The following is a 23,912-nucleotide window of genomic DNA, read 5'->3' as shown; positions in this document are numbered from 1 at the left end:
GGCTAATTGACCTCAAGGGGTTATATTTATAAACTTATTACCTAATAGGGTCTGTTTCAAAACTTATTCGCGAGAGGTCCCTTTTTACAAGTATTTCACCGTCCAAACTAGCGAAAGGACGTGAACAGTGGTGTTTCGTCATTGTGGCTGACGAAATAGGAGTAGGATGGGGTGTTTAGCCATTGTGGCTGGCGAAATATGGGTAGGGGTTGGGTTTCGCCATTGTGGCTGGCGAAACCCAATCCCTACCCCTATTTCGCCAGCCACAATGGCGAAACACCCCACCCTACTTCTATTTCGTCAGCCACAATGACGAAACACCACTGTTCACGTTCTTTCGCCAGCTCGGACGGTGAAATGCTTGTAAAAAGGGACCCCTCACGAATAAGTTTTGAAACAGACTCTATTAGATAATAAGTTTATAAATATAACCCCTTGAGGTCAATTAGTCCAGTTTTTACGATTCAAGTTAATTGAAAACTAGTATTGTAGTTTAAAGTCTATGATAATCTCTAAAGTATCAATTACTAAGTGAATTGTTTGATTTATTACTTTTATAATAATTTTTTAAAAAAATTAATCATAAAATTTAGAAGAAAAAAAAAGTTAAGACAAAATGAGTGCTTAAATTTTTTTTATGGCATTTTTACTTTTTTAGGATTGGCAGACCAATCCAATTCAACCAGCCAAACCACCCCAAGTTAGATTGAAATTTCCCATCTAATGCAAAAATGAGTCTAACTCAATTCAAGCTGTTTTTTTATAGGTTAAAGACTAATTGGGTTATGTTGGATTGGCCTTCTGACATCCCTATGATTTTTCCTTAACAAACATTATGTCTGAACGGGATTAGGATCTTCTTCCTTTTTTTTCTTCATTTCTTCCATTATTAAGGGTTTTTAAAAAATAAATATTAATTTTTTATAAATTAATTATCATTTTTATTTTATTTTATTTATTTTCCAAAATTTTTATAAAATGAAAGAAAAGAAAATGAAAAGAATCCTAACCTTTCTTAAACGCTTTGTTTTCCTGTCTCATTTCATCACTTTTCATACCTATCAAATTTTATTTTTTTCCATCTCAACATGACGTGTAACTTTCTCCATTTCCTTTCAAGTAACAATATTATATTATGTCTCCAACGTACGATATGTGGAGCCTAAGAGCATCTTTAATGTTAGATCTAAGAGATAGATCTTAAGCTGAAGATCTAATCTTTTCCAGATCCAACAATAAATCATCCCTCAAATCTCCACTTTATAGATCTAGTTCTTGGGGTGGGGGGGGGGGGGGGGGGGGAACTTTGAAGATCTACACAATTTTCAAAAAAAAATTATCAGTAGTGACAATTTGCAAAATGCGGGAGGAAGGATAACTCAATAGAAGGAGATGAAGAAGAAAAAAAAATCAAAAATTTTGAGATGCTAGCAGGGGGAGGAGGGGAAAGGGGTCGCGTGGAGGTCTAGAAGGGGGAAGGGGGGTCACAATAGAGGGGAAGAGGAAATGGGGTGGGTCTTGTGGCGACGAGGAGAAAGAAGAAAGAAGAAGAAAAAAAATGTGAAGAGAATGAGAGAGAGGAACAACACTAAGAAGAAAGAAGAAGGATAATGTGAGGAGAGAGAGCAAAGGAGAACATGAAAGGAAGAAAGAAGAAAAAATGTGAGGAAAAGGAGGAAGGAGAACGTGAGAGAGAGGAAGAAAATTTTTTTAAAAAATTGGTGAGAGGAAGTGAACGTTACTGTGTACAGAGTGAGTGACCGTTGTCACTAAAAAAACGTGCACAATGACCATTATAATTAAAAAAAATAGTTGTTACACATATAACATTCTATAAATTGGTTAAGTACACAAAAAATTTGTACATACAATTTTCATTCTCATTCTTCATTTGTCAATCTCAATTCTCCAATCTCAATCTCAGTTAAATTATATTTGTGCGAAATGGATCCAAATCAATTTGATTGGCAAACTTATATAAATTTCTTACAAAATTATCACATGTCTCCTTCGACAAAAAAATCACAAAGTTGTCCTTCTTTTTTACCACCACCACCATCAAATTATTTTATGCCAAACACTCAAACCCCTTCCACCGTAAATTCTCAAAGTTCTCAAACATTTCCTTCAATCCCACCAAACAATCCTACCATGATTCAAATAATGAAGTTGGTTCGTAATTTTCATAATTTTCTACCCAAATTGGGCTAGAAGAGATTGTTGTTGAGGAAATAGGAGGATCTTCTACAAAAAGGAAGCCTCGAGTCTCCTTTGCAATTGAAGAAGATACGCATCTCAGTAGTTCATGACAAAACTAGTCGTTATGAAACTAGTTGTTGCATAAGTAGCCGTTATAAAACTAGTCGTTGTATAATTTGCTATTTAATTGTTCAATTCTCATTTGTTGTTATATGTCTCCTTCAAACAATCTTCTTTTTTCACTCGTTTATGCAATCAATCATTTATACAATGGATCAAAATAATGACTTTGGCAGAGTTTGGAAACAAATTGTTTATGAAACACTTGATGACGATAGTGATGAACAAATCATAAGCTACTTACGTGCGATGCAACAACAAGGAGGCAACAACAATCAACACAAAAAGCCTAAAAGAGTGATTAATCACAATTGTGAAGATAGACATCTACAATTAATGAATGACTACTTCTCAGAAAATTCGATATACATAGAGACTCAATTCTAACGTAGGTTCCGAATGCGATGACAATTGTTCATTCGAATTGTCGACGCTCTTAGTAATCACGATGAGTATTTTCTAATAAGACCTAATGTTGTTGGTAGAATGCGTCTCTCCTATTGTAGAAGTGCATTACAACTATTTGTATACTGGCATACAGATCACCTACTGATTGTGTGAATGAATATGTTAGAATTGACAAATATACTGCAACTCAATGCTTACAAAATTTTGTAAGGGGTGTCAATGAGATATTTGGACAAGAATACTTGAGAAGACCCAACAACAATGACATCGACTGCCTACTATAAATTAGAGATGCACGAGAGTTTTCAGGTATGTAAGGTTTTATTGATTGCATGCATTGGGAGTGAAAAAATTGTCTAGTTGCATGGTAGGGTCAATATCATAGAGGTGATCATTTCAAACCCACAATAATACTTGAAATTGTCGCTTCATAAGACTTGTGGATTTGACATGCATATTTTGGAGTTGCAGGTTCAAAACAATGACATTAATATGTTAAACCAATCGCATGTGTTTGAAGATGTTTTGCAAGGTCGAGCTCCTCTAGTATAATTTACAATTAATGAAACTCCATATAATATACGTTACTATCTATCCTGATTTGGCCATATTTGTGAAAACCATACCAATGCCATGAGGTCCCAGAAGAAAATTATTTGCAAAATGTCAAGAGGCAATGAGAAAGGATGTGGAATAAGCATTTGGTGTGTTCAAATCTCAATTCGCAATTATATGTGGTCCATTGCATGCCTGGAACATGGATACTATGAAGGATATAATGTTGGTGTGCATTATATTGCAGAATATGATTGTCGAAGACGAACGAGATGCATTCAGTGGTAATGTCGATGTTGATTATGGTCACAGACATTGATATTTCAAATGTTGAAGTATCTCGCAGTGTTTCTCTTGACTTTGCTACATATTTACAAACAAGACATGTTATCCATACAAGAAAATTTTATCAACAACTTCAAGCAGGCTTGGTGGAACATATTTGGAAACGTTACAATCACAACAATTAGGGGTGGGTAAACGGGCCTAGGTCAAAGGACTGGCCCGCGGTCCGTGCAGGTAACATACCAATATTTTTTAAATAGTTCATGGTTATGCAATATTTTTGGGCCCGCCCTTCTTAACCTGCAGACTGTGCAGGTTTGGCCCATAGGGTCCGCGGGTTGTCCGTAAGCCCTCTTAATCCATGGTTTGAGAATCCCACCAACTATAACACCTTAAGAATCCCGCTTAATCCAGATCTTTCATTGTTGGCTTCTGATATTTTGAGCATCTAAATTACAACTATGGCTTCCAAATCGGCATTTAGTATTGACTCACGGGTGCTTAACAAATATCGAACTAGGCTTCTTGGTGATAATGTGCAAGCCTTGATATGTACTAAAAATTGGTTACTAGAATTTGATGAGCAAGGTAAATAATGTGTAATAATTGTTGTCTTTTAATCACTTAACTTGAGTTGATTCTAATATTTATTATCGTTGAGTTTTAGGAAAAGAATACGAAGATGTGGAGATGAAGAAGACTCAAGCTACTTCAAATATGGAATCATTTGTTGTTGGAGATGTTTAAGTTTCATATTTTAGATTTATTGCTTGGATTTTCTTTTGTTAAGACATTATTAATTTTATTGATGTAATTGACTAATTATTGATATTTTATTTACATTTATGTTGAACTTAATTTGATTGTGTGACATTTTTATTGAAATTGAAATTCTTTTAAAATTAGGCCTGTTTGACTCGCGGGATTCGTGGGGCAGGGCAGACCAATTTATTAGGTCCGCATAAGAATGTGAGGCGGACGGGCCTGGTTCGCTGCCAATGTGAGCTTATGCAGGCGGGCCTTATACGAGGCGGGCTGACCTGTTTATCCACCCCTAACAAATATTGAAATTTAATTTTTCTTTGGTATTAATATGTTGCATTTTTTATTATTAAATTTATGTATTTTTCATTTGTTTAACATTTAGTCATGAATAAAAATTAAATTTATACTCATTTTTCTATTTTTTAATATTTATAAAAAATTACATGTTTTATCAATTAAGTTTAATTACTTAATTAATCAATTTAATTTAATAAATATTTACAAACCTGATTTATGTGAAACCTATTAAAAATTATCTAAGATTTCAAGATGAGATCTATCACATAAGAAAAAAAATAGAAAAAATCTTTACAATTTTTAAATCCTATGCCATATTATGAGACCCAAAAAAAATAATATAAAATCTTAATTTAAAATTTTCCATTAATGATGCTGTAATGCAACTTCAAGATCGTTCTCAGCAAATATTAATGCTAACACATGTTCCGATGTTCCACTGTTGACAATCCTGATAACAAAAGAAAACAAGGATAGGGCGGAGATTCCTTTAGTTGCCCCTTGGCGACTTTAAGCTATTACAAAGGTTTTTTTTTTTTTTTTCACAATGTAAAGTGTAATTTGCAATTTTGCTCAGGAATTGATTAGAAGATAAGTGCAGAAAACATATTGATAAATGAATTAAAGATGAAATTAACGAGAGAATGTTATTTATGTATTCGATCGATTATAAAGTTTGTAATGCTTCTCCATAACTTTTAGTAATTTTTTTATAAAGATAATAACATTTTTTTCATAAACCAACATGATATTAATTGGAATGGTTCTATTTAAATTGACCGAAAAAAAATAAAAGCTAAATCATGTTATCCTAATTTAAGAGTTATAAAATTGACTTAATAATTAAAAATAAAAAAAATTATGAATTCGATTAAGGTTTGAATTCCTCTCATTAATAACAATTGACAACTAATTCACTGATAAAAAATATATGATTAATTCAAATTTGATTTTAGTGTAAAATTTATAAATAAATTATTTTTTAAAAAAAAACTGAAGCAAATTCCTCAAAAATTTTGCAAACCCAACATAATCCGATGAAAATAATGTTAAATATTTTAATCGGTCCAATCTTTTTGTGAGAAGGGAGAGAAAGAGCCGAACTCTAGAATCTAGATCCTACTCGATGTTCACTGTTCAGGAAGAAAAGCTTTTACATTCGAATTGTTAATTTAAAATTGGCATTGACAAAGGTAGGACCATCCAAACAGGTCCTTAGCCATATCCATTAATAGATGCCACCTACTATAATCGGTAAAAATACATGTTAGCTTCAATGTCGACACCTATATGCTAGTGTTTTCATAAGCCTGTCTATCATTTAGTGCCCATTTACATGTTGGAGAAGGGTGCAGTTAACGTATGCATATGGAACCCCAAAGCCGTTCAATTGCATGTTCATCTATAACGCCCCTTGATAATTAAATTTACTCCTGTTTCGGTCCTTACTTATAAGAACATTTTAATTAATTCATATATATTTTTTTTAAATAATTAATTTAATTTATCACATCAAATTTTGTTAATTATTTATATTATATATTAAATTATTTTATATTAATATTTAAAGAAAAAATAATTAAGAAAGAATCAGATAAAAACATCTTATAAAATGAAAAACTTCCTATTCTCATCCACCCCCATCACCCCGACCAAACTACCAAGCAAAACACACTTCTCTCTTTCTTTTCCTCCCAATTTAACTCTTTTCGGGAAAGCTTTTACCTCCTCCCATCTAGTTCACCCAGCGACTTGAGAGCAACCGCCAAAGCAAACTCGATGGAAGAGATGTGTCGGGGGAGTTTTTTTTTTGTAGAGAAAGAGATGAGAGGAGTGTGTTTGGTGGGTAGTTTGGGCATAAAAAAATAAGGAGGAGTGCATTAGTACAAAGGGGAGAGTAAATAGTAATAGCCTAGCCTAAAAGTTATGAGCCTATAACGATCCAACAAAAAAAAATAACTTCTACATTTAAATATATTAGGAATGAAAGACCATAAAAATTTAATAAGAATCAAACACAAAATCTAGTCATTTATTGAGAACAAAAAATATATTTAAGAAAAAAATAAAGATAACAAGCAACAAAATAACACATCGGGAGAGACAGAGCTTGAGAAAATGATTAGTTTACACTACCATTATCATTAATACTCTCTTTTATCTTTCTTTTTATTATTTATCATTTTAACGTCTATTTTAATTAGGGATATTTTAATTTAAAAATAAGAATGTTGCTAACGAGTGATATTTGAAAAGTGATTAAGAAATTAGAAGAAAAAAAAAATCATAGAAGAGCACAAAAATTATCATAAGCAGCAAAATTTTATGCATCCTAATAAAAATCTTTTCGCTTTAAGTTTCATAATCATTTGCCTAATAATAATTATGTATTAGGTTTTATAAGAAGGATGAAACACCAGTTTAATTTGGCTCTTATAGATAAAATCAAAGGGAGTACTTTATAGAAAAAAAGTAATATTTTCTCCTGTGTTACAAATTAAATGTTGCAAAAACTTAAATATTTTAAACTTAATCTCTCATTTTTCAAAAATAATTAATGACCTCTAATGGGCTGATAAGGTATTAAATTACCGTTTATAAAAAAATTATATGTAATTATTCTATCAAATTTTTTGATGGTGTGACAAGTCATTGAGTTATCAATAATATAACTGTTATGTCATTTGTTAATGCTGTTACTTAATGACAAGAAACTAAAAATAATAATGAAAAATAAGTATAGGAAATCGGTTACAATTTAGATTAGAAACTAAAAATAAAAATATGAAAAAAATATAGGGAGTGACAACTATAGCGGTTAGACCAACAGACTTGGACCATTGTGAATTCATGAAGCTTCCCTGAAGATGATGTCCTGTGATGCAATTAATTTGTACATACAATGGCAAATCATGTTTGGATAACAAAATGAGGGATGTTAAGTTTGTCATGAGTTTATTTCTTGACGCAGTAATTATGTTAAAATTGTACATATAATGATAGTATAGTTAGTGCACAAGATGATCCATTGCTTTGAAGGATCGATGACATGCCCAAAAATGTTGAAAGTTCTTAACTGAAATATGTTGTTTCGCTTGTTGCTATTTAGACTTTGAAGTGTGTCTTTTGTACTGTACAAGGAACACTATAAAAAGGCGCCAAGCAAAGTTCCAATTCGAACAATGCATGTCGTTAGAATTTACATCTCTTGTATTGGCCAAACGATCATAAGAGAGTAATTTTTTCAAAAATTAAAGGTAAAATTTAAATTAATACTTTGAAAGAAATAAGTCATGAGATATTTTAGGATTTCTGAGTACAAAATCGTAAATTGTGTTATAATTTTGATTCTTTTTTCATTGAAGTTATAAAAAAGATAATGACTTTAATTATTTTTTAATATGAATGTAAAGTCATAAGTATCTTTTTTAGAAGTTGTAAATTCTTTGCGATTTCAAAGTTGTAAATAGTTTTTAATTTTAATTATTAACTAATTTATGTTTTTTTTTAGTTTTATTTTTATATTATTTTTGTTTCATATTTTCTATAATTTTTTATTCAATATTTAATTTAAATAAAAATATTAAAATGTATAATCACTAATCGTATATATAATGAGATGCACAAATCAATTTTAAATAGATATAAGAAATATTCATTATGTAGAACACAACATAAATCGTAGTAATTATCCATACAAATAAGTTGACAGTTAATATTGTTTCTACTTTTAAATTTTATGCATGTGTTTGATTTGTATTGTTCATTTTATACTAATATATTATATTATTTTTATTTTAACAACTACTTTTATTAATAAATTATTTTTTCTTGTTAATATTAAAATAATTTATAAAACTAATTAATACTATTATATGAAATTATTAATTTACTTAATGATAATTATAAAATTAATTAAAAATTAAAAATAAATTAATATTATTTGATAAATTATAAATTAATATTAGTAACAAAATATTTTAATATTTTTGTCAAAAAAATATGTGTAGTGCATTTTAATATTTTTATTTCAATCTAAATATTTTGCATTATTTTTATAATTTATAAATCAAATAATAATCATTAAAATTAGTATAAAAAAAGTATTAAAAATATATAATTAAAAATATAAAAATATTTAATAAAACAATAAAAAATATAGAAAATATTAAATAAAACTAAAAAAACAAACATAAATATGTTAATAATTAAAATAAAATAAAAACTATTTACGATTTTGAAGTCGTAAATAGGTTACGACTTCTAGACAAAATTAAAAATTCTTACCACTCCAAAGTTGTATTAAAAATAATTGAAGTTGTGAACTTTTTGATGACTTCAATAGAAATGAAAGGAAAAAATCAAAGTCTAAGATCGTTTGTAACTTTTTACTTAGAAGTCATAATATATATTACGATTTATTTCTGATTATTAATTTAAATTTTATCCCTATTTGATAATTTTGAAAAAAAATTACCCCTTATTATTGTTTTGCCCTTGCATTGTCAATTTTTCCGATGTTGGTAGTTTAATTCATTGAACTTACAAGAAGAAGAAAAAACTTATTTTACACATTGGTAGTTTCCAAGTTTAACAAATGAGCACTTTTTATAAATGATATTTTTTATTATTCACAGAGTGTTTAACAATATTGTCCCTTCAATTTCCAAAAAAATAAAAAAAAATGGAAAGTGATGCAATTTTTTTATTTTATAATTCTTTGTAATCTTTAATTCTAATTAATGTTGTCACACATAAGACAAATTGAGGATTATGTGTTGATGAGGATTTTACATTTGAAGGAGAAAATTGGTAAAAACTTACATCATTATAAACTAGAAGACTATTTTAAAACTTCAAGTATTGTCACTTGAAGATAAAGTCATGTTACTTGGTATATAACTACATCGAAAAATTTTCACATGAAGAAAAAGTGAAACAACTTGAATAATAATGGAGTTTCATTAGCGTGTTTAAGAGTTATGCAATGAGCCATATAAACATCAGTATTTGAGTTATCTAAAAACTTAAAGCAATTGCCATAATAAATAAATACAATAATTATTAGTAACACACTGTTGTATAATCGCACTAACATGGGGAGATTCTTGTTTTGAAACACAAAGCTAAATTGGCAAATTCAGATTTTAAAGTACATATCACTTGAAGACATACTTGACAATACCAGGAATATGGATATTCATGAAGTAGTCCTCCCAATCAATCATTTTAGGATCAAAGTAAAACAAATACTCCTCCATCTCTACCCCACTTTCTCTTGCCGCTATCCGCAACTTTTTTGTGTTCATATTATCAAAACTGTGGGTGAAAAAAATTGTTTTAGTAAATATGTTAATAGTAAAACTTTTATTTTGTTTCCAATAATTAACTTACACGCCATTGAAGAACAAATAAGGCCTGTAAAGGTCAACCAACCGCATCACTGTATAGATCTTCCTTCTAATGTCAAGATACGTCCTCTGAAAATATTGGCAAAAGGCAGCATTGGCTAGCTCTAGTCCCTATTAAAATGTAAATTATGTTAGTAAGAAAATATAAGGTGGGTGGGATGGTTAAGGAAAATGGAAAGATGAAAAAATTAACATTTACCGAATAAAAATTTTAAAAAATAGTTAGCCCTTTCTTCATATAATTGTTTAGAATAAACTTGATCATATGGATGACATTTTGCATGGATAGAGGGAAAATATGACGTAGACATTGAGGATTGCTTAAAAACAACCTTTAATGGAAGGAAGTAACGAATGAACATGTATCTCTGAAAGCTAGCCATGCTGTCTAACACTGTAACTTTGCGAACCATGACATAATTTCCTTCCTTGTTTACATATGGTTTGGCCTTGAAATATCTAAAGCCATAGTCTTGGAGATTGTGGTATCTAACTGGATTTTCTAAAGAGGAGCCCACATGATATATGATATTATCACATGGCTTATTTGCATGCGCCACCATGGTACTTATTATTGCATTCACCACCATGTCTGCCGGTATCTGTAATTCAAATTCCACATAAATTAATATAGGCCTAACTATCTTTCATTTGTCCGCAATTTAATCTTTTTTTTTTCATTTTTGTTTCTGTGAAATTATTTTTTTTGTTTTATTTACTGTAAATATGTTTGTTTTGTTTTCTTTCTCAATGCATTTTAGATATTATTTTTTTATGTTCAAAGCTTTATTTAAAATATTTTAAAGACAAAAAAACACATTTTATAAGGACTAAATAAAAAAATTATAAGAACCAAAATTTAAAAAGTATTAATTTGTTGGGAAAAAAAGTATTTAACCCATTAATATATCCATTTTTATTGAGTATAAAAAGGTATTGGGGTGTGTAATTTTGAAGAAAAAATGTTCAGGTTAGAAAATGAACAAGTTGACTATTGACAATATATTGCTCTTTGCTGATTAAGATCTCAGATGTTTCATTTAATGACTCACCACGTCAAAAGTTGCCTTGATGTCTGCAAGAAAGCATGTTAATTTTCCTTTGCCATAAGCAACAATTAAACTATCAATGGTCCTGCAAAAAGTCACAAGATAAGAAAAATGTAGGTCATGATCTTATACTCCCATTGTCTTGGAAATTAATTAAAGGGACATAAAGTATCGGGCAATTAACAAATGCATGGTTTAAGTTAGCTAGTGTAACACAAACACACAACACAACTTAATGCATGTATATGAACAAAATGACTGACATAAATTAAAGTTGGTGATTTAATATATCAGTCTCATTATATCTTTCAAAAAAATAAAATAGCTGGTGATTTAATACCTTACTCCTTCGACCCACCCAGGAAAAGGTTCTCTGTAAGTACTGGTAACCATTGTAGGACGTACAATAACAACGGACACGTTTTCCTTTAGAGTTTCTATAAGCATTTCTCCCATTGCCTTTGTAAAGACATACGTGTTTGGCCATCCATATATAGTTGCTCTAAATTTATTAAGATACAACCAAACACAGTTTTGGTGTTAGTTAGTGTATATAATCCAATTTCAAAATTTAATGAGTTAGATCCTAAAGTTAAAAGAGATTTTAAGAAATGAAAACATAAAATGGTCAAATAGCATATGGTAGTGACCTCAAATTAAAATCGAAGTAATAGATGCTAACCTTTTCATACCGAAGTCCTTCATTGCCATTTTAATATCATCCTCTGTAGCCCCCTCTTGTTGAAGTTGGTACAACTTATCCTCCACCGCTTTCTTTTCCATGTCAATGTCTAGTCCGGGCACTCCATTTAGTGACACGCCCAATTGGCATGAATCCTCTATAATGAGTCCTCCTCTCTCACCACATACATATGCTGAAGGCATTTATATATTAATTGTATTGATTAATCCTTTAGATGTATAGAGCATTGTTAATAGACTTAATTTATATTGTATTAATTATGTTATATAAGGGTTAAAATAATCCTTTATAATTTTTTTTTACTTAAATATGTTTTTCATTAGTAATATAATCTATTTTGATTTTACTATTTATAATTAATCATTATTATTTTATATTTTACAATCCAAAATATTTTTATGTTTAATTTTAATATATGTAATTAAACATGGTCTGTTAAGTGATATGTGAAATTTTATTAGATTATTACATCATCACTTAATTGATGTGACAACCTAATAGTATATCATCTTATCATTTAATTAATAGACTTGACATGATAAATACTAAAATCAAATATAAAAATTTTACATATTAAAATATATATAAAAAGTAAAGTTTAACTAGTAAAATCAAAATGAACTATATTATATATTTCCTAGTTGACCCCATGTGAAAATGGAATTAAATAGCTCATCATCAATGGCTAACAAAATTTAGACACTTGTATTATATTTTAAATTTTATCATTAATGCTATGACTATCACATTTGACATAATTTTTAATTTTAATTTCATATCATTTATGTATAAAATTAAAATTTTATAATGATTAATTACTAAAAGTTACTAATAATTAAAATTATACTAAATACATAAATATATGTAATAAAATTATAAAATCTTAATTATTAATATTTTTATAATTAATTAAAAAATAATTATTAAAATTTATAATTTTTTTACATCTATTTATGCATTTTAGTATAATTTCAATTATTAACCTTTAATTAATAATTATAAAGTTTTAATTGTTCACATAAATGATATGAAAAATAAATTAAATATGATACATTAATTGTGAAAGTCATGACATTAATAATGAAATTCAAATATAAGATAATTATTTAAATTCTATTGATGATATTTAAGATGAGATATTTTAACCCATTTTCCCTTGGGTTCAATTAGAAAATCCCATATGAAAAATAATATATTTGAGGGAGTGCTCCTAATTAAGTTCTTAATTAGTTATAACTCGTTCGATGATTAAACATATCTAAATTTTGACCCAAGGTATATTTGAATACTAACCTGTTGATACATGGACAAGCACCTTCAGCTTAATACAACTTTTGGCGAAGTTCAAAACATGCTTAACTCCTAATGTATTTATACCCAATGCAACATCGTATCTGCACGCATATAATAAATATCAATATATATATATATATATATATATATATATATATATATATATATATATATATATATATATATATAGAGAGAGAGAGAGAGAGAGAGAGAGAGAGAGAGATTATACTGTACGGATATTTTTTAATTTGATAAAAATATAAATAAAAAATGTTTTATAATCGTAAGAAAAATATGTAGATTAGTGTTTTTAATTTATAAAACGAGAAAAATTTAAAAGAAAAATGAGACTATATGCAGCTGATATTTAAGATAAAAATTATTTTTAAAACTTGATAATAATTAAATTTAATATTTGAAAAACATTGACATAAAATATTTTAAACCGATAAATAATTTTAGAATTTCTGAAAAAATATAAGTTAGATATTAAATAATACTACTAAAAATAAGTGTGAGAAATAATACTATATATAAATATATTAATGATTTTTTTACATTAATAAACTAGAAATAATTTATGTGTATATGTGTTTTTGTTTTTTTCTTGATCAGAGAGATAGATGTCTCTCGTCCTATTTGAACATAGACTAATTTGACTTACAGCGTGACTAATGCTTGAAATTTTGTGTACAATTATAATCAAATATAATTCTTTCATTAAATACATGATTTTTATTTATTTGAATGAAGTGAAACCTTACTCCACTTCCCCTTGGATTGTGTGTGTTTATAAATTCCCAAACATATATACCTTTCATCAAAGTTAGTGGTGGCAGCAAAATTGATAATACAATGGGTTTGACTGCAAATTTCTTCCCGTAGAATGGGGTCTTTCAAGTTGAAGTCCTCTTGAGAAATGTCCCCAGGCACAAGTGTCAACTTTTCTGAAACAAAGGTATTGAACTTTGCACCAAGATTTTCCTTCAACAATCTAAACAAGTCCTTCTGGATAATCTATACAAATGAAAAACCAAAGATGTACATACAGCAGGTATATATATATCAGCCACACAAACTGATTTAACGTAATGAAACAGTATTATCAAAATTTATTTTGAGTGATATATTAAGATTTTATAACATATTTATACGTTCACCTCATTATGCAATCGTTGAGAGGCAGATTCAGCATCTGTGGCTCTCAGAAGAAGATAAAGTTTCTTCACATTTGGTTGCACTCTCAGTATCTTCTCCACAAAAACTGCAATACCACACAAATAAAACACAACATTGCTAATGAATATTATATATAGTATATACCTGTGCACGCACAAATAAGCTAGCTTAATTCAACAAAGAGAAATTAAGAGAAGCACTTTTGGCAAGGAAACCAGCGGCACCAATGACCAAAACATTCTTGTCCTCAAGGAAGTGGATTATGCTTCCAAATTCCATTGGTGAAAAATTAAAGAAAGGGTAGAATAAAGATATAGTAGTAGTAGTATCAAAGAAATCAAAAGATTATCTTCAAATTGAACACAAACACAATTTGATTTGGATGACAAGTAATGCCTAAACTAGCAACACCAATACACCATATATATAGAAAACAATAAAAGTTCCATCAATTAATTAAATGAGGCATTTACGTATGACACATGTGTGTGGTCCTAATTTTGCGTGTGAAATATAAATGTGAAATCTACCCTCTCTGCTTACCATCATTTGCTACATGCCAATATATCCGTGTATGAACTTATTTGAAACGCCTCATTACCCGTCAAACTCAATGCCATATTCTGCCCTAAGAGTCCATTTTACTCAAAACAATACTAAGACTCAAGCTTTTCCCTTGAAATTAATTTAGTTCAACCAAACTACTTAAATTTTCAAACTGTAATGGAAACACTCTACTGATATAATATTAATGCTACACGAGATGTCCCTGCAACAAGTACTTGCATATGTTGACACAGTGATTAGACATTTTAGCGAGGGAGCTCGTTTTCTACACAGTGAGATTGGGGCATTTTCTCGTCGTCATAGTATAATTTGTAATTTGCACTTTTGCATAGGATTATTAAAAGTAGATAAGTACGTGCTAGTGCGGTGACGAGAACAATTAATTTAATTAATTTAACAATTTAATATAATATACTGATCGTCGTGTAAAAGAATTTTATATCTTTATTCAATAAAAAATTATTATTTATATTTTTTTAAGATAATTATTTTAAAAGTTAACAAATTTATCATATATAATAGATTATAATTGGATAACTATGTAAAATATTTTATAGTGTATAATTCTTTTTCTTTTTAATTTAATCATGAAAATTGACCTCATAAAAAATCGGTATAGAACTAGTAAAATTGGCTAAAAAATAGTTTGAAATAGTTTGTTGAAAAAAGTGTTTATTTGATTAAAAAATTCAGTATTATGATAATGTATATAATTTTTACTCAACATATATTGGTCCCTTTTTAATTTTTAATTCTCTATTTTGATCCCTTTATTTTTCTTTTTGAGATTTTAGTCTCTATATTTAAAAAATAAAATTTTTAATTTTGGTTCAATTCTTAATTTTAATTTGTTTACGTCTTTTATTTATTTAATTTCAATTAATTAAATTATTTTTTTATATTATTTTAAATAAATATATTAGATCTATGTTCAATTAGATTAAAATAAAAGAAATAAAACTGTGCAAAACTAAAAATTGGACCAAAATTTCAGATTTTAAAAAATGTAGGACTAAAATTACAGAAAAAACAGAGATCAAAATCACATATCAAGAATTAAAGGAAGATCAAAATTACAATTTTGCCCATATATTATGATGATTGGTATATTTCTAGCTCAAAATTATGATGATATATAGATAATTATATTAAGATGAGTGCTAGCAATATGTTGTCTAACACATAATTTTTAATAAACATTCTACTATTAGTTAAAATTTATTGAAAATTATAGAATTGAAAGTTAAAATTTATTGAAAATTATAGAATTGATAGAGAGACTCAGAGACTCGTTATGTAAGAAGTGAGATAAAAAAAATTATAATTTTTAATAAATTTTAATCTATAAATAGCGTATTCCAAAGAGTAGGAATTTAAATAATTATAACTAGGAGTAGGAATTTCTTTCGGGTGTTTATGTAATTAAAACAAGCTAGGTTAAATTAGTTATTTAGTTATTTAATTTATTTTTTAGATTTAATTTGATCTTTTAATTTTTTTTAATTAATTCAATCTAGTTTTTAAGTCTAATTTGTATAAAAAAAATAACATTTTATGTCGGTTCAAAACTGTTAATAAATGATATTAAAATTAGATGAACAAATTAAATTCCTTTTAAAAATTAGATAATCAAATTGAACCTAGTTTAATCTTTAAACAATTATTCTCTCTTATATTAGCTTTAGGATACTTGTTTAACCCCTTTTTTTGTGTGTTTATGAAATTATAACTAGGAGTAGGAATTTCTTTTGTTCATTTACTGTGTTCTCATTAGTTTATTTTTGTTACTATTGTCTAGGAAAGTAAAATTTTACAAGAATAATTATTTAATTAAATTTGATACGACACTTTAATTTAAAATATATTCTTATGAGTTTAATATTTAATTATATATTATTTAACTTTTTTATTTCTATTTAAAGTGAGATTTCATCTCTATTGCAACAACTCAGGACGTATCATAAATAATAGAAAAGAAAGAAAAAAAGAAGCATGACTACCCCCACGTAGCATTTCGAAGGAACCTTTTTGAAAAGCTCAAAGTAGAGTTCTCGCACTGCAGAATAAGCCTAGCTAATGGAGACTAACATAAAGGCAAATGCCACCAAACTTGGGGGTGCATGAAAAAGAACAACGTGCGTACAAATTAACTTAATTTAAAATGTTGATATTTATGCTCGTGATCGAAGACAGGGGAGTTTGTACAACGGATACCATGATTGGTAAGATATATATATATATATATATATATATATATATATATATATATATATCTAGTATTCTTTTATTCAAATAACAATGTGTCTTTCTGTGTCGTCTTTATATCTTCAGCCATTGATGCCCCACATGCCAGATATACATTATTCAAATAATTTTTATTGTGGTTGAGCTTAAAATGTTCCAAATGATATTTAAATGTAAAATAATGGAGTTGATAGTAATAATGAATTTCATCGTGCATGTTTATTTTATTGTTACGAACAAATTTCTGGGACAAAATGAAGTTTGTAAAATCATTGAGACCCTTTATTTTGTAAAATATTCACTCTAAGTTTTTGATAAAAAAAATATTTATTAAAGAAAATTATTATACTGTAATAACTTGTATAGTGAATTTTTTTTAAGAAATAACTTGTATAATGAATAATTTAAAATAATTAAAAAACTTGTTTAATAACTTATATTTCTTAATATTGTATATTCAATTATAACTTAATCTCACTGTGTTATGAAATTTTCTTTTATAGAGTTTGTGCTGTTTTAATTTTTTTTCTTTGAAAGCTTTAGTGACTAAAATAAAATATTACTGATGTAATAATTTTTTCTATAATTTACTAAAAAAATCGTTAAATTTAATTATACTTCTATATAACCAGTTTTACGCAATAACCTTTTTAATTTTATTATTATATTATTTCCTATATAATTATACTTTTTTTTTCGTCATTTTCAATATATTTCTCGCGACTTTGTGTTCAGAGATTATTTTTGCAATGCATTTTCTTTCATTTTCTCATTTTCATGTTTTAATATAGGAAAACTTAACCTGCAGATTGATATTCATTTTAAAATAATTCTTTTAAACAACACAATTTTATAATAAAAAACAGAAAGATTAAGTTATAATTATGATATGCGATATTTTTTTTGGTTAGGTAGGATATACAATATTAAAAGTATGAATTATTATTTATTTGATTTTAAAATATTATATTATTTATTTAGTACCAGAAGATATATGTGCATTTTATGTCCCCATACATTTACGTTATACATAACATATTTTTAATATATTTATCAAACAATTTAAGTGTCTTAGTAATTCTCGTGTTATGTCTAAGGAACACAAGTTTTGATTGGTCAAATCGTACCTTGAATACTTTTTGTCAAATTTTAGACCACAATTTCAAGGGAAAAATTATGGCACAGTAATTAAACTGTCCATCCAAAATTTAGGCACTTCAAAACACCTAAAAACTACTTCCATGGGTATCGGAAAAAAAAAAAACTCATGTATGCTCATCCTAAATATAGTAAAATTTTATCTAATTTCATCTTATTATGAAACCATTCCCAAAAAATATTTTATTTAATTGAGATTGTATTTTTAATTATATTTTTTAAATTTTTGGCCTAAGTTCCAAACAATTTAGAAAAAAAGTTTAGTTTTTAAATAATATTAATAAAATTAAATTATTTTTACTAATTTTTCCCTTAGCATAAATTAAGCGTTTTTGTTTGAGAGATTACCACACTTTTGACAGCACTTTCAAAAAGGTAACAATTAAATGTTTTATTTCTGGAGAAATACTTTGATGGATTGAGACTGAACATAAAGCTCTGTACACAACTTATTAGGTAATTACAACACATAAAAATAAATAAATTACATATGTTAAACAAGGAACAAAGAACATACCTTGTCAGTTTGGGGTAGAAATTAAATCATAATTTTAGACTTGAGAAATCACTCGTAGACGCCCAATCGATTGATTGGATTGGTGGAATGTGAATCCTTGCCATTTTTTCAATTGACATATATATGGAACTTTGATTTCTTAAGTTGCATAATGTTTAGCTTGAGTCAGGATACCCTGCTATATATCACTTATTCTCTCTTGAAAACTCGTTTTTCTGTTTTTTTTTTTTTCTTTTCTATTTTCTCCATGGAGAACTTTTTATGACTACTCAGAATTCATGTTAAAGAAAAGGTTGATCTTGCTATAAGGGATGTAGCCAGCAGAAACCCTTGGGTTGACTTTGCTTTTTGGTAGACTTTCCATCACAAGTGGTTCTCAATTGGTTGTTTTTTTGTTTATGATATCTTGAAAGCAAATTAAAATATATTTCCACCATTTTTTTATTCACAAAGGATTTAACAATATTGTCCCTTAAAATTCTAAAAAAGAAAATAGTACTAGGACATTAGACTTTTCCAAATTGATTAACTTTTGCCGGCGGCTAATCTCTATTGCATGGTGCTCTAATTTTGTGGGACGGCTTACTTAGTGCAGGAGTGTGACCGATCTCATAATTGGGTATGCGAATCCCTTGAATCTAACATTGTTTCGTCTTGGTTAGGAACAACTATATATTTCATTAAAATGGGGTAGAGGACGAGGAGTTCACTTATATATTTATGAGGTAAGAAAATCCCATATACTTCTATTTTATTTATAAAAATATGTTGTAGTGGAATAATAGTAGTGCTTTTGAGGTAAATTATATCCGGATAAATAATAATTTTTATTTTTATATTGCATTAAAGGATAAAAATATTAATAAGTTATTAAATTTGGAAATATATTTACAGGTAACTTTGGTATTTATGTTCATGTGAGTATCAATTTCATGATATTTTGGCCTATGTATGTCACACAAGCGAGTTTCTTAATGTTAAAAGATGAAAGTTAACGATAAAATATATTTTTCTCACCCTTTATACTTTTGAGGATTAAATTTTATTTTTAATCTTTTACGGAAGGATTTGTCAGCATCATACACTTTCAACAACAAAAATAATTATTTATTCAATATATTAATACTAACTTTTATATACATGGACAAACACCTTTACCTTAACACAACTTTTGGGGAAGTTAAAAACATGCTTAACTCCTAATGCATTTATTCCCAATACAACATCATATCTGCATATAATATGCATATGATAATTAATAAGAGTGATTATCTTTTGCAATGTATATATTTTCATAATTTAAGGTTATGTTGAAAAAATTAAATGAAAGTTGAAAAGTTAATTAAAAGTTAATTTTTTTTTATTAAATTATAAATGATTAATAAAATTAGTTGTAGAAGTAGTTAAAAAGTGCAAAATGACAAAAAAATATTAAAATCATGATTTATTTAAAAGAAATAATTAAAAAATTTGATAAATATATTAAAGATAAAAAGAAAAGAAAATATAAAAGTTAAAAGCTAACATTTTAAAAAGTGTTACTTAAAGTATCATTTCAAAAAATATTATGAGCTACTAAAAAGACTTATTCACTGAAAGTTTAATAATTTTTTCAGTTAGAAAAAAAAGTTAAAAACTAACTAAAATATGTTGTTGAATATAACCTAATTACAATTTAGAAACTATAAAGATATTTAAAAATTAATGTAAGAAAAAAAATGTATATTAGTAGTTTAGATTTAGGGAAAAGAAAAAATTGTTTAAAAATAAAAATTTGAGATATATTCAATTGATTAGTGATATTTAAACCGAATTGAATAAATACTTTTGTGTAAAAATTAAAAGTAATTAAAGCTAATGTTTGAAGAAGAAAAATCATAAGTCTTAACATAAAATGAATAATCTTAAATCAACTAATATTTTTAGAATTTTTAAAAATACAATTAAAATAAATATTAAATAATTAAATCAATTTTCCTTAGGTTTTATATGAGCCCATATACATACCTTTCATCAAAGTTAGTTGTTGCAGCTAAATTGATAATACAATGAATTTGATTGCAAATTTCTTAGCGTAGAGTGGGGGGTCTTTCAAATTCAAGTCCTCTTGAGAAATGTCCCTAGGCACAAGAGTCAACTTTTCTGAAACAAATGTACTGAACTTTGAACCAAGATTTTCCTTCAACAATCTAAACAAGTCCTTCCGTATAATCTACATATGGAAAATTAAGAACATGCATGCAGCAGGGATCAGTCACAAACTGAGTTAACGTAGTGAAGAAGGAATTGCAATATTACATCGTGTTAATGGGCATGAAAATGATATTACGAGACATATTCTCCACAGTTATCAATTATAATAACATGTAACGGTTTTTCTTCGAGCAAGTCAACTTTGGGCACAACATATTTACATATCAACCAATAAAAAATAGTCATGTGTATCAATAAATATTTGATTTGAGAGTCCTCAACTCTATCCTCTTAAATAAGGTTTCATATTCAATTTTTTGAATAAAAAAAAGTAATTAAACAAAAAGATGTCATTAAAGATAATTAGTAAGATTGTTTAACGAAAAATTACCCTGTATGTGTGGGGTTTAAAAGTGAACAAGTAATGCTGTGTATAATTCATGTAAAGAAGGTTCTTCCGTACCAAATATCCTCTTTTTATGAGTAAATATCATTACTTTGCATACCAAAAAATGTATCGTTACTTGATTCAGACTTTTGATTCAAACTTGATTAATTATTACATATCTCGTGAAGGAAACGAAAGGGTAAAAAAACATTGTCAGCAGCAGAAATTGGAGATAGTGAATAACCAGCCCCTTCGTCATAGCCGAAAGGACAGTACTATAAGATTTTATTTTTGGAGTGAAATTAAGACTTTATATATATACAACATTTCTACCTTCACCTCATTGTGCAATCTGAGTGGCGGATTCAACATCTGTGGCTCTCAAAAGAAGATAGAGTTTGTTCACATTTGGTTGCACTTTCAGCACATTCTCCACAAAAACTGCAAAATCAAAATATAGAGACAACAAGGCTAATTAATACATATATAAATATCAGTGCACGCACAATAAGCAAACTTACAAAGAGAGTGAGAATTAGAGAAGTACTTTTGGCAAGGAATCCTGTGGCACCAGTGACAAAAATATTCTTGCACTGAAGAAAGTGGGTTATGCTTCCCAGTTCCATTGGAGAAAAGTTATAGTAAGATCAGGATGATTAATATATAATTAATATTAAAGATACCCAAAGAGTGGATCTTCTTCAAGATGAAACAGAAACACAATTTGATGTAGTTGAAAATTAAATTTGTGCCTCAAATGGCATTATGGCAATGCCATATATAGAAATTAAGAAGATTCATGTAATGATAAGGCACTTACGTATGACATGTGTGTGTGCCTGTGTGGTCCCAATTTTGAGTGTGAAATTTAAATGTGAAAACTACCTTCTGCTTACCGTCTGCCACATGCCAGTACATTGTGCAGGGCACTAAAATCGGTGAATGCACAGTGTACTCAACGAACTTTTTGAGATCTTTTTATCCAACTATCCTTTTTATTTTATTTTTTATATATCCAATTATCTCTTCTTCAAATTATTACCATAACTTTCCCTCCTTATTATTTAGTGTGAATTCGGGTTCCAGCAGATCCCAAACCCAAATTCTAAATTGTTTTTTATTTATTTTTTTCTTTTTTTATCCCATCCATCAAATTATACACACCTTATTTTTTTAACTTTTTGTACACCCTATTTAGAATTTGGTACCCTAAACTCGAATTCTAATTGAGTTTTTTATTCAGTTTTTTTTTGTTTTGATTATTTTTATTTTGTAAATTTATTAATTAATTATTAATATATTTAATTATTGTATTTAATAATATAATTAATTAGTATAATGTTTAATATATAATGTAACTGATTAACTAATTGTAAGAATAATTATCAATAATTACTAAAATTTAAAAAAATTATGACAACGAATGGCTAAATAATATTATGAGTAAATACAAACACTGATAGAATAAATAATTAATATTTGTGATAATTCATAAACACAAACAAGAACAACATAAATTATCAAATATTTCAACAACAATTTAATGGTACATTGGCGACTTTGACTTGTGCTTTGTTGATTATTTAGACATTTGTTCTTAGAATAATCAACCGTTTTGCACAACGAACAAATGTACAAATAGTTGAAAAAGTCAAAGTTGTAAGCGTACCCATTAAATTATTGAAATGCTTGATAACTTATGTTGTTATTGTTTGTATCTACGGATTATTACAAATGCTAATTATTTATTGTTAGTGTTTGTATCTACTCATAATATTATTTAGTTGTCCCTTGTCATAATTTTTTAACAAATATTAGTAATTATTAATAATTATTCTTACAATTAGTTACATTATATATTAAAAATTATATTAATTAATTATATTACTGAAATAAAATAATTAAATATATTAATATAATTGATTAAAAAACTTACAAGATACAAATAATCAAAACAGAAAAAAACATTTAGAATCTGGGTTTGGGGTATTGAATTCTAAATGGAGGTCTGCAAAAAGTAAAAATATAAGGTTTGAATAGTAAATGGAGGTCAGCAAAAAGTAAATAAAAAAACAAAATAAACCATTTAGAATTCGGTTTGGGGTCCCAAATTCTAAATGGGAGTTTGAAAAAAAGAAAAATAAAAGGTATGAATTCTGGGTTGAGAGACCCAAATGTGAATAGTAATGAGAGATGGTTATGTTAACAATCTGGGGAGGGATAGTCGGATAGATGAAAAAATTAAAAAGAATAATTGGGTAAAAAAGTCACTTTTTTGTATATACTAGTATTTTCAACGAACATGTCTCATCAGTTTGTTGACCCTAATACATGATATATATGTATATATTTGTAAGAAAAATGTTGCATGCACATCTAAAGAAACAAAAATAAAATAAAAAATATAGATATTATAGAATTTATAAATCCTATAATATTATATAATAACAAGATAATATTAACGAAAAAACTATCAACGGATAATTTTTCGGTAATATATAAAATAATGATGGCATTTGTTGATTAATATTGACGGATTATCCATTGGTAATTTTGTAACTATTACCGACAAATTATCTGG

The 23,912-nt window shown here is 27.5% G+C and overlaps 1 protein-coding gene and 1 pseudogene across 1 annotated transcript; both read right to left on the bottom strand.

Annotated features, from left to right (window-relative positions):
• Nucleotides 1-9,665: 9,665 nt before the first annotated feature.
• On the bottom strand, nucleotides 9,666-14,647 carry LOC114374790 (fatty acyl-CoA reductase 3-like). The gene is made up of 10 exons (XM_028332479.1): nucleotides 14,465-14,647; nucleotides 14,246-14,349; nucleotides 13,900-14,102; nucleotides 13,086-13,186; nucleotides 11,772-11,964; nucleotides 11,430-11,591; nucleotides 11,093-11,174; nucleotides 10,373-10,642; nucleotides 10,024-10,151; nucleotides 9,666-9,948 (listed from the first exon to the last, which is right to left on the bottom strand). Exons 1-10 carry the CDS (start codon nucleotides 14,541-14,543, stop codon nucleotides 9,789-9,791), a joined length of 1,482 nt encoding a protein of 493 aa, XP_028188280.1. The 5' UTR covers nucleotides 14,544-14,647; the 3' UTR covers nucleotides 9,666-9,788.
• Nucleotides 14,648-19,875: 5,228 nt separating this feature from the next.
• LOC114372971 lies at nucleotides 19,876-22,334 on the bottom strand (annotated as a pseudogene).
• Between the last annotated feature and the right edge of the window lie 1,578 nt (nucleotides 22,335-23,912).

Source organism: Glycine soja, chromosome 11, assembly GCF_004193775.1.
Source record: "Glycine soja cultivar W05 chromosome 11, ASM419377v2, whole genome shotgun sequence".
Taxonomy (NCBI): Eukaryota; Viridiplantae; Streptophyta; class Magnoliopsida; order Fabales; family Fabaceae; genus Glycine; species Glycine soja.
This window is presented reverse-complemented; position numbering and strand designations above follow the sequence as displayed.

Excerpts from the sequence above, each read along its gene's own strand:
- LOC114374790 (XM_028332479.1), bottom strand. The coding sequence starts at position 14,543 with ATGGAATTTGGAAGCATAATCCACTTCCTTGAGGACAAGAATGTTTTG. Across the intron at positions 14,350-14,464 it reads CGCTGGTTTCCTTGCCAAAA|TTTTTGTGGAGAAGATACTG; the intron begins GTGCTTCTCTTA and ends GTGGTATTGCAG. Across the intron at positions 10,152-10,372 it reads GTTACTTCCTTCCATTAAAG|GGACTAGAGCTAGCCAATGC; the intron begins GTTGTTTTTAAG and ends ACATTTTAATAG.